General features: G+C 40.6%; 1 protein-coding gene across 2 annotated transcripts in view; it reads right to left on the reverse strand.

The window, feature by feature from the left end:
- Positions 1 to 12581, reverse strand: part of ARHGAP24 (Rho GTPase activating protein 24) — a 184349-nt gene that overhangs the window by 146491 nt on the left and 25277 nt on the right. For both annotated transcript variants that reach the window (XM_058837941.1, XM_058837942.1), the window contains exon 2: positions 7101 to 7300. In XM_058837941.1, coding sequence (XP_058693924.1) covers positions 7101 to 7280 — 180 coding nt within the window. In that variant the 5' untranslated portion in view covers positions 7281 to 7300. The remainder of the gene's footprint in view (positions 1 to 7100; positions 7301 to 12581) is intronic.

The raw sequence follows: 12581 nt of genomic DNA on the forward strand, positions 1-12581 counted from the left end.
ATGTTACAGGCACTTGGAGAGGAGAGGGACACAGTCATTTCACCAACTGATGTGTCCAGGGGCAAAGGAAGACCAAGGGAAGTGGGAGCCAGAGCTGGATCTGAAGAAGGAGAACAGCAAAAACGCAAGAAGGACAAAGATTGCACCTGAGAGCTGTTTTGAAAACTCAGTCAAGTTCAGGGACCATGAAAGGCTCCAAGCCCTTGGGAATGAAGCATGCACAAATTTAAACAAATTGGTATAACAGCTGGATACAGCAGCTTGCAGATGTTGCCAGTACAGTCACAGCAATGACATTACTAGTACGTGCAAAGCTGACTAAAAGAGACACTGAATACCCCTTGCATTGCACTCACACCTAAAAACCATCTTCACAGGGAAACTGAATTTTCAACTGCATAAACTGGGGCAAAGCATGGAGCTAGACCTGCCTGATTGTGGCACAGACTTCATAACCTTGCACAGTGTTTAGTAACGCTCCTGTAAGTAATGTGGTAGTTAATGCTGGAGAAAAACTTTTTTTATTCCTGTGGAAATCTGTAAGACTCCTACTGGGCCAAGCCCAAAGACCTCAAAGTTTTTAAAGGAACAAAACAAAGAAAAGCTACTGAAAATTCAAGTTTGCATTCTTGATCTGAAAGAAATAGAAAAGGGGATTAAAGCTGGAATTTGATCACCTCTAACAGGAGTACCTCAGTGATGGATCTTGTTGCTATTTGTCTCAGGCTAAGAACAGAAATTCAGCCCTGTGAATTTGAGAAATCCTACCCCAGCAACAGATTAATGGCACTAGAAGTACCCTGGTTTCAAATAAACTCAGTCTTGTCATACTAATCCCTCACATACAAAATTCCCATGGGTATCTACTGACCAAAGTGTACTACACCTTTAAAAGCACCTTCATAAGACATTGAAGTAAAAAAATGTGTCTCTATAAGTAAGTTGCTGAAACCTGCAGCAGTAAATTACTTTAAAACTTATAAAGTTATTAGAAATAACAGAACTTTTTACTGCATGTAAAAGCTAAAATAATTAAATTTGATAACACTCCCTCTATTCCAGATATTTCACTGCTTTAGTTGCAGAATCCTGCTTATATTCATGTCATTAAGGAGCCCTTCACAGAAAACCCATTAAAAGGGCCCAAAGTAGTTTTGGGCCTATCCCTTCACCTTCCATTCCACCACATTCATGTGAGCTATTTAACACATCCTTTCTGATGGATTTTTTTGTGGAGGCTTTTTCTTTGTTTTTTTTAAGTTCCACATTCACCACTATCCAACCGCAGAAAGTCTTCCTGGTAAATAGTTTGGTATCTGGCAAACATGACACTACTGATGTCAAGAAAATTCTGTTTAATGTCATCCTGTATATTCAGTTTCTAGTGACATTCCTGAGAAACATCTATCGACCCCTCCACTCCCACCCCATTTCTTGTGACACCTGTATAATTTCATTTGATAATTTCTCCCCTTTAAAGTTTACAATAGGTTTGTACAGGAAAGAATTCACCCTGCAGCACATGTTGGTGTTGTTTTTGTGTTTTCAACACAAAACTGTTTCTACTTTCCTACATTAATAACAAGTGTTTTGCCTAGAAATGGAAAAATTAAAATATTTTAATATTTTATTTCTTAATTTATTATTATTTATTTCTTAATTTTATTAATATTTTCAGTAGCTGGGACATACCTTTCTGTTTTCACATCAAGTCCCTCTACAGGCTTTGTGGATTTTCAGGCAAGGCGGATGAAGCCAAGCATGGACTTGGTGCCTCACATCCTTCCCTCAGCAAGACTGAGGGGACTGCTCTTCAAAATTAAAGCAAAATCTGCTGAGAAGCTGTTTCACTTGCTGTGCTGCTCAACAGTATTTACACAAAAGCTACTTCTTGTTGCTTCCCAGAGACAGGGAGCAGAGTGCATACTCTGATCTCCCTTGATTGAAAATGCTCCAGGCAGCAAGGAGAGATCATAGTTCTTGTGATGCAGTTCTCAAGTGCATGTACAATTAGGTTTTTGCCTTCCACACAGAAATGTTTTCCACTCCCATTTAACTTATAAAAAATCATGATGCTCAATATTTAATCATATTCAACAGTAATAATGAAGGATTCTCCCTGACAGGCTAAGACAAAAATTATGTAATTAAAATAACAATTTCTATTCATATTCATTAGAAGTTTAATTTTAATTTAAAAATGCAACTGTAGTTTATCAAGTTTCTTATTAATGCTATTAAATGGATTTATCGGTTGATGAAATTTTTACACAAATTGCATTAAATGGGAAGCACTGAACTTGGCAAAAGACACAAAGAATAACAAAGAGGGGCTCCTATAAGTATGTTAACCAAAAAGGGAAGGTCAAAGAAGGTGTACCCATCCCAATAAACAACACTGGTTCACAGTTAACAACAGATGAGAAGACTGAGGTACTCAACTTCTTGGCCTCAGTCTTCAGGGCAACCTCTCTTCCCACACCTCTCCAGTGGAGGGACAGCAGGATAGGGACTAAGGAAGCAAACTTCCTTCCACTCTAAGTAGAGATCAGGTTCCTGGCCACCGAGGAACTAGAATACACAAGTCCATGGGACCTGATGAGAGGCATCCCAGAGTGCTGAGGGAATTGGCTGATGCAGTTGCCAAGACACTCTCCAGGGTATTTTAAAAGCATGGAAGTTAGGTGAAGTCCCAGGTGACTGGAGAAAGGGAAACTTTGCACCCTCCCTCAAACAGGGTAGAAAGCAGGACCCTGGGAACTATCAACCCGTCAGCCTCACCTCTGTGCCTGGGAATATCATGGAACGGATCCTCCTAGCAGCTGTGCTAAGGCACATGGAGGATGGGGAGGGGATTTCAGACACCCAGCTCGGCTTCACCAATGGCAAGTCCTGCCTGACCAACCCCATGGTCTTCCGTGATGGAGTGTCTCCAGCAGTGAACAAGGGAGGGTTACAGATGTCATTTATTTGGGCTTCTGTAAAGCCTCTAACATGGTTCCCCACAACATCCTTCTCTCTAAATTGGAGAGAAATGGATTTGATGGTTGGACTGCTAGGTGAATAAGGAACCTGTTGGATTGTCACATCCAAACAGTAGTGGTCAAGGACTCAAGAGTCCAAATGGACATCAGCGATAAGAGGTTGAAACTGGATGATCATTAAGGTTTCTTCTAACCCTATGATTCATTCTATGATTTTTCCAGAAAGTAATACTTCAAAATATATTCTGTTTGTACATCAGAGAACATCCTTCCCTTACAGACAAAACAGTGACCTGCACTTAAGACTGCAGTTGCCGTTAACTCACTTTCTGTGAACAACCAATTCAAATGGTTATTAAAGATTGACACTTTTACACTTCAATCTCCTGTCCCATCCCAGGGCCTGTCAAAGACACTGTGAGCCACTGAATACCTTTCAGAATTACTTAAGCTGAACAGTAAAGAGCTTATAAAGGTCCTGAGGACAAAAACTGTACGGCAAACTGTTCAGGGTGGGACATACACTGAAACAGCAAATCCTTGTCAACCTTCAGACATATACCACAAGTGTTTCCTGAAGGCTAATTCATAGCTTTTCAAGATCTCTCTGCTGTACACACCTCAAATTCAAATCCATAAACCAAGCTGAGTCTCAACAACATTAAAGAGGTGCCTAAAACTCAAATGCTGTTTAGACTGGATGAGCTTGTAAATTAACATTCTTGTTAATTTACAACCTAATACCAATGATGTTCCATCAGTACAAGTTACCAAGCTTTGCTCCCACCTCCTCAGCAACACTGGGAGAGTGAGACAGCAAAACTGCAAAAAGGAGACAAGGCTTCAAATCTCCCTTCTGCTGCTCACAAAACCACAGAAAAAGCATGATGTGTCATAAGCCAGCACTGACTTCCTCCTCTCGGCTTCAGTCAAGACCATGTCAACCCTGACACAGCTGGAGAGGTTAACCATAGGAGAGAAGAAAGGAAGAAATGAATTTTCATGGGCTGCACTTAAACAACAGCTGTACTGTGGAAAAGGGAACATTAAATTCTGATTTCTTTCAGTTGCACACATTTCAAGTCTGGAGAGCTGACCTTCAGATCTAGCATAATACTAGCTTTCTAAAGCAAAAAATAGTGAAAAGAATTAAGAAAGCAAAATCCAGTATCACTTCCAAGCAGTAGAGAGAACACAGATTGATCAGAAATCAGATTTTATTCCTTCACATGGCTTGCTCACTTATGTGTTAGACTTCTTCATCCTGTGGAATTAACTAGATTATTGCTATCCAAACACACATCTTCAGTAAACAGAAATGCCATCTCTGCCAGATCCTCAGAGATATTTCATGGATATCAGAGCAAAAGATAGATGCTAATTTATTGATAAAACATTACAAGGGAAAGATTCATGTGTTTGATGATAATAAAGAATCAATGACAATTCACTGACCTTGACTATAACAGCTGTGCATTGCTTTTTCTTCTGTTGTTCTTCACCAGCTCTGTGCGCCTGTAGGCACAGGTTGGCAGAGGTAATTCCCCACACTCACACTGATAGTTAATGACTTTTAAATTTAATAGCCTTGATGCCAAGGAGATGTAGACACACTAAAGTGTATGGGGTAGCTATCTTACTAGCAGCAAATGAGCCTGCATCAGGAATTCTGAAGCATTTACTGAGGGTTTAGACACAAATGTTCCTCCTTCTCTTTACTCCCATTATACACACTCACTTGGAGAATCAAGTCTGTCAGCTCATAGTATTTTTCTGAAATTTGGTTCCATTGACATCTCCCTCACTTTCAAAAACACAGACATCATTGGCATAGTATCTGTTATAGACTGAACAGAAGCCAAGCCCACATGTTAAGCAGACTGTGCTCAGGACACCTGCTGAATTTGCACCAGAAACTGGATTCTGCTTTTCTCTAATTCACATTAACATGAATATAAGCTATGAATGTAAGCCCACTGGCTTGGCTTGTCTTCTCCTACTATAGTTCTTCCACCTTCTAAAAGCACATATATAGAAATACACACAAGGTGTGTAGTTAGACTATTCCTCAATACAAATAATCACTGCTCTCTGCCTGGAACTGCTCTTCGATTTGGAACAAAACCTCATTAACTTTCTTCCATTATATCATTATCAAAAGGAATTACTGTACATCCGTAAATTGTACAATCCAGTAGTAAACAAAGTGGTATTTGTCTTAAATACAGATCAAATATTAAAAATGTTGCTTGCCATTTCCTAAAACCTGAGTTCTTTGCTTTAGCTCTCCACAGCAAGAACAGGTTCCCAGAAGGTCATAGTGATTTTCTTGTCACAGTTAATGCAGCAAACCCTTCAGTGTAATGGGAAAAAAATGGTTTTGTATATGGCATTGAACCTGGGACATATTTCAGGCACTGACACTTGTGCAGTTTGCTTCAGAAACATTTCAAAAGCTATGCCAAGGTGAGCTATTGACTGATCCTAATTTGGACAGGCCCATTAATTTTCCAAACCCATTGGAATATTTTAAGTTACATTTCTCTCAGCACTTTTCCCACCCTACTTAATATTTTTTCATGAACTTGCTTGCAACTGAAGTGGAAAATTCAAATAAGCTTTCAGTTATTTCACAAGCTGCTACCTAACCTATCACAAGTATCAGATCAGAATCATCCCCTCTGTTTGACAAAAAGGGAAGCAGCAAAGCCAACAGGATACTCTGAAGCCACCCATAGGTCAATCGCAGATGTACAAGAAGGTAATTTGGGCTCTGGGCTGTGGAAAGTTCCATGAAACACAGCATGGTGCCACCTCTTAAAAAGCCATGAAGTCTTTGCATGCAAACATCCTGGCAGATATCAAGTGCTAGGAAGCAGAGTTGTACTCTGGAAACCCAGGATCTGGCCCACAAACATTTTATTCTGATGGCTGCTTTTTACACTCTTGATTGAACATATATATAGTGGAAGATATGCTGTATTTCCCAGAAATTATTAATTATTTCATATTCAAAGTAGTCATCAAATCATATAATTTGTGTAAATATATCAGAATTTATCTGCTTAGAAGCAGAACTTAAAATTATCTCAGATTAACCTATACTGAGATAATTTTATGGGAAAACAGCTACCAAGGCTATGAAACAGGCACTTAGAAATTAACTCACACTTTGGAAATCATTTCCTCAAGACTAAATAATTTTCTTAACACGTGCACTATAATGCAAGCTGCAAAGCCCAGCCGAGTGTCGTGACCTGTTCCATACAGGAAGCTGGATTAGATGGGTTTTACATCTTTGAGAACTCCCTGTGAAATTCCATGCAAAAGGTATACCATCAGAAATTTAGTAGCCATAAAAAATATGGGCGTGATGATTGTATTTAACACTTGCACAGAAGTAACAGAAGTCAAAGTTTTTTCTGAAGTCACAAGCATCTGGAAAATCATTAATGCATGAGACTATCATAGCCCTGTAGGTGCTAGCAGGAGATCCTTACTATCAAAGAGGCACAGACCTGCCCTGACCCAAGAGGCAGGACTATTTAACTCTACCCCTATGACACTCTGGGGATAGGCAGCCCTGGGGCATGCTGGTGAAAAAGCTAAGTAAATAGGAAAAGAGATTAGGGTTAAGAAGCAGTAAATCACCACAACAGAACCAGGCAAGCAGACACCAGTCTTTTCCATATTACAGATGGCAATTTATTCAGGCTAGGGTCCTTTTTGGGAAGACACAAAGCAGGGATACTCTGCATAGTAAGTAGAAAAAAATATAAGAAACCAAGCAGCATCTTTTCAAATACAGCTTATTCATCTGCCTCAGTCAAGTCCATCTGAGTGATGATTTTTGCTGCTTGAACTTCCTGTATACTTTTCTCCTTTTAAAATGCAGAAATGAGAAAACCTGACCTGGGAAAGGAAGTTTTAGAAATAAGTCTGATGGGGAAACCACATTAACTGCCAAGGCCTGACTCAGTGTAATCAAAATACCAAATCCAACACTGAGTCAGTGAGAGATAGAGAAGTTCGCTGCTTTACACTCCAGACAATTCTTGCATTGACTTACTTTTCTCCCTTTTCTGACCTTCCATTCTATCTCTTCCTTTCACTTACCAAGGGCTTGGTTTCATCTTCATCTTTGAAATAGCAGAGCTGGTCCCCCTTGAGGACAAACCAGCGTGTGTGCCAGGTCTTGACAAAGCCCCCCTGCTTCCGTAGCCACCCACACTTGATGGCAACGTGCCGTCCTTGGCTCAGGGCAGGAGTCTCTGAAGAGCCATTGTGTTCTTCCATACTGGGAATGGGCAACTCTCCTGTTGGGCAAACAAGAGGAAAAGGTAAAATAATTAGATTATTATCCAGGCAGTGACTTGCTCCTTTCAACACAGCTGGAAAAGAAACATGTCTCAGCTACAAAAGTATGTTAGAAAAGCATTCAACATCTGCCTGCTTGTTCTCATACCAGCATCCCATCAGCTGAGAGAATTACTACTCACCTATAAAATACTAAAATAATAATGAGCTGTTAAAAAATGGGCAAGAGGCAAAAGTTTTCTTCAACTGCTGTGCAAAACATTTTGACTAGCACTGAAGAAGACAGCTGTTTCTTGAGGTGAGTTCTGCTGGGTTACAGGCAGTAACAAGGAATGAACTTACAGTACTTTCTCAGACTAAGGAAAGCAGCTGACGACTGGAGGTCCCCATTTAAAATTCCTTAGCAAGCCTGGGGCTTTCAGAGAACGTTAAAAATGCCTCTGCTTCACCAAAGCTTAATTTTACCCCACCAGACAAACAGAGGTTTTTTGTTATTGTTGTTGTTGCTCATTTTACTGAAGGCTATTTAAAGGAATGGGGACAGTAAATGAAAGAATAGTTGTGCATCACCGCATACAAGCAACCCCTGACTGAAGTGAGTGTGTGCCCAGACAATTGTTATTGACATCTGGCAAATCATGAAGAATTTTGGCCCATCTTAAGGCACAAGAACTATGCCTTAACTGAACTAGAGCTGAACTGTGGAACTAAACTTGATAAAGTTGCATGTGGCATTTTTGCCTTATTTAAACTATACCTTTTAACCATTTTTGGACAGTCATGACTCTTCCTGATGGATTCTGTACATATAATCACGTAGTAACGTGCTTAACCTTTATGGTCAAAAAGCTTTTCCTGATCCTCTATTAAGTCTAGAGGACAAACACAGGATTCTGAGTTGCAAGTTCTGGTATTTCCAGTTAAAATACAAATCAAACCAAAGCCTATACATGCCAAAGAGTTTGTACGTAAACAGAATAAAATGTGACTATGAACACAAACACAGCAGCGTGCAAAATCAGTGGTGAAATTTCACCCTCTCTAAGTGCTTGAAGAACATGTTTCTCTCATTTCCAGATTACCACTGGCAATCTCTTGCCTTGTCAGGAGCTTGCACAGCTGTTAGGGCCCAGAAAAGCTGGCTTCTTAGGTAGGTTTTTGTTTCCAAACATCAGGTTGGGAAAAGAATGAAATATTCTTGACATTGCAGGCAGCAGACATCTCTGACTAACAGTATCAAGACTGAAGCTTCATGCTCTCACTTCTGCAGAGTGGGTTAGTGAGTCCAAGTCTGGCACTCCTGCTCTGGCTCCCCTACACAGCAACAATTCCTTCACAGAACATACTGAATGGGCATCAGCACTGCAAAGGGATGCACTCAGCTTGTAAGGCAGACTAGAAATGCAGATAATACACTCATTTGACAGGTAAGGCCACTCCTCTGACAATTAATAGACAGTGTTATATCACCATAAAATAAATCACAATATAAGAAGGAATTGATAGATTCCAATCAGATGTGGTTTTCAGCCATTTTTTCCTTTAGGTCCTTTCTTCCTACTGCTCACACATTCCCTTTGGAACAACTTCTCCATCTGCCACCTCTGTTGTGGGTTTGCAGCTTCTTCTTTTAACACCCATACACAGTCTGTTTTCACATTCCTGCTCTGGGCTGGATCCTGGAATCTGCTTGCCGTGATTAGAACTCCTCACTGCTCTGTGCCACAGAGGTTAACAGGCCTCAACACAAGCACAAAGCTTTCAGCAAAGTACAAACTGCAGGATCAAAACTTAATCACTTGGTATTCTTCTCAGAGAAAGGAAATCTTTCTCCTGTCTCTTTAGGGTTCACCTAGAGTCACCCAGAACACCTGTACTGTGAGATTTACTTGAGCCAAGCATCACCACAAAACATACAAACGCATCCGGATCTCTGCAGATCAGATAGAGGTTTTTTTTTATGTGTGTCTCTGCTTACAATTGCAAGAACAAGAACAAACCAGCTGACAAGTCCTCAGACCACACTGCCCTCCCTCCAAAAGGAAATGCACCCAACCCGTAATTGGCATCTTCTGAATACGAGCAGGGATCTCTTAGATGCTGCTGGGTTTTTGGCTGGACCAAAGTAGATGCCAAGAAGTAGCCCTCTAACTCATGCCTTCGGAAAGTGACTTAGCAAATACACTTATGGAAAGCATTGTAAACAGCAGAAAAATTACTGCAACTGAAAAAACGAACAAAATCATTACCCATAGGCTACCCTGTGCTCCTTGGTGCACAACTGCTAAGCAGATCAGCTCACCTCTGCTGCCTGGGCAAGCCTCAAGGCAGGGACAAAGGAGGAGTATATATACAGTATCCATGTGCATCACTGCAGTGTTAAACACATTAGGTCCCTATTTCACTTGGACCATAAACAAGAATCTAAATACCGAAGTCAAAAACAATTACCTGCTTGGATGAAAGACTATTTCTTGCTTTCTTTCATAAAGTCATGCCAGTGGTGCTGACACCAGGGTACTAAGTAAGTATATGGATTTTTATCTAGCCAAGCAAGATGATAACACATCTCCATCCTTTTGTCTGGTAAACTTTCTATCTATTTCTGCAATACTAAAACAAATGAGGTGTAGGAGAGACAACTGGTCTACTGCTCCCAAGTCCTCACAGGACAGTGTAAGATCTTCATCAAAGCAGTAGTATATATTTAGACATGCTCTGTACAAAAAAAAAAAAAAAAAAAAGCTGTATTTCATTCATTAGTGATTCAATTCTCTTGAGCAGTTAAAAATTCAGCCACCTAACTCATCTGCATTTAGTCCTGAGATTAAGTTCATTTGTTGTTTTTCATATGTCCTTCCCTTTCAATGTCTGCATACTATAAACCAGACTTGGAATCAGAAATTCCAGCAGCTGGCTCATTTTCACTACTTGTTTTTACAGCTGTTTCAACACTAAGATCATAAAAATAAATTGCAGAAATATCAGGGTGCTGGCACTGATGCAGAGAACAGTGAGGTGCAAACAGTATGTAAACAACACATGACAAAGTGTGGAATTACATCAACATACTCCAGGTCCTTTTGGTCTCATAAGAAGAGGCAGAAAGCCATGCATTTTCAGCAGTAAATGAGAATATTCCTCAAACTCATCTTCTCAACAGGAAACACAACTTGTACTTGCTGCCAGAGTCAACTCTACTGACTTGGCCAGCCTCCAGTTTAGGTAATAACCAGAACTGAATAAATTCTATACAATATATTCATTTGGGGCTGCCTGTGGGCTCACTCTCCTGGGCTTGTCTGGACATCGGGAGTGGAAAGCAAACAAAATGAGAAATGTTCTCTGACACATTGGCTCTGCATCAACATCTCCTGGCCCATGGAGATCATCACCATCTACCACTGCTGGCCTCAATCCAACCTTTTCCAGCTTCCATAAAGCCACTTGCCTCTCTCACTGGTCTGTCTAGAAGGCAACTAATTGCACTTATGTTCTCCTTGCCAATGTGGAAGGTCTGTGCCGGCAGCAGGCACAGAAAGCAGGGAATTGTTTCTCCTCAGCTACCACTCACTCAATACTTGAATTATGGAATTGGGCATCTCCCCCAGATCCAGCATTTTGCCAGGAAATAGTCAGAGAAACTCATTAAAGCACACCAAGCCCAGTTACAAGAATAGTCCAGGACTGCACGAAGATGATCTGTTTGGCAAGAAACCCCAGTGGTTTGCAGTTAATGTTTTTCTTCTCATTGAAATTTCTCATGACCAAGATAGCACATTTCAAGCATGCAAAACATCAGCAGAGTTCACTTCTAGTAACTCTTCTTCCTTGCCACTGCTCCAATGCTGCTCTTTGCAGCCCACTGTCAGCCTGGCAAAAAATGGATAAATGTGGGGAGCTACCAGAGGGCCTGCCTCAGATCCATACCCTTTCAGCCTGCCTTATCTAATTCCCTTGCTCTCACAAAAGAGCAGGCACACACAGCACTGCACAGACATGACTCGTCTACAGCAGACACATGGACAGATAGCCAGCAAGAGGCTGCAGCAACAATTTTTCAGGACCAATTGCCTTGGTTATTGATGACATGTCTGCGAAACACATATACCCACGCAAAAGTCATAAAAGTCTTTGTGACATAATGGTGCTGTGTAAAATTAGATTAATACTTCAACACTTACACCTCTTTTCAAGTGATGTCCAGTTTTGGGTTCCCTTCTCCTTACTTACAACAAGCTATACAGACCATAAGTGCCTGAGTTTATTGGTATTTTTCAGGTACAGAGTTGGTGCCTCTGACCATTGAGTTTCGTTTCAATTTATTTTTGATTTAGTGTTGCTGAGTAGCAACTTCTTAAAATCATTTAGCATGTGAAAACACTGTCAGCACTGATCTTGCTCGTGAGACATCCCAAGACACCTGAATCTCCGCTGTAACAGAGGCATGAGCTTGTAAGCAGCTGCTGCAGGAAGCAGAAGATCAGCCCATTTCCCACCACCAAGGTACTTCAAAATCAGTTGCTACTCATCTGTTGTGTCACAGGGATATTGCACGTGGAAGGAAAAACATGTCAAAGAGGTAAAAGCATATTTAATAAGAGAGCTAACTTCCTGTTTCTGCTTAGCATTTTCATACTGCATAGAGCATGTCTCAGTTTCTGTCACTGCAAGGAGAGATTTTGCAGCATTCCTGTCTTGCTCTTTTCCAAAACCTGCAGCAGTGCACTTGCCAGTAGCTTCCCTCCACAAACTTTCAGAACAGACATTATACATTTATCCAAAAGGTTTTCCGAGACATCTGAGAAACCTCTTGTACCACTGGCAGTAATGTTCCTAGGCACAGATCATCTGGCTGTACTGCATTCCTCACTCTCACTTTTGTCCTAACAGGGACAGCCTGCATATATTTTGCTTGAAAGAATTTTAATTCCAGGGCCTAAATAATTACTCCTTAGGCAATACAAAACTGTGAGAGGTGTTATCAGCAGTCAAACTGCAGCAGGTGATATTCACTGCCTGGTGAAGCTGAGGGAAAGACATCCATTACTTTTCAATACATTTTGGGATCAGTTCAAAAACCATGAACAAATAATTCTGCCAGAAAATTGAGGCCTTGGCCAAACTCTTTAGTACCTGATTTGCATTTTCATGTCAGAACCTTCTAATGCATATTCTTAGACCAAACCTTTACAAGTCTACTGTTTTCTTACAGGAATTCAAACATAGCTATAAACAGCCCAAATAAAACAGGACTTCAGGATTTATAAATAACGTAAG

This window comes from Poecile atricapillus, chromosome 4, assembly GCF_030490865.1.
Source record: "Poecile atricapillus isolate bPoeAtr1 chromosome 4, bPoeAtr1.hap1, whole genome shotgun sequence".
In the NCBI taxonomy this organism is placed as follows: Eukaryota; Metazoa; Chordata; class Aves; order Passeriformes; family Paridae; genus Poecile; species Poecile atricapillus.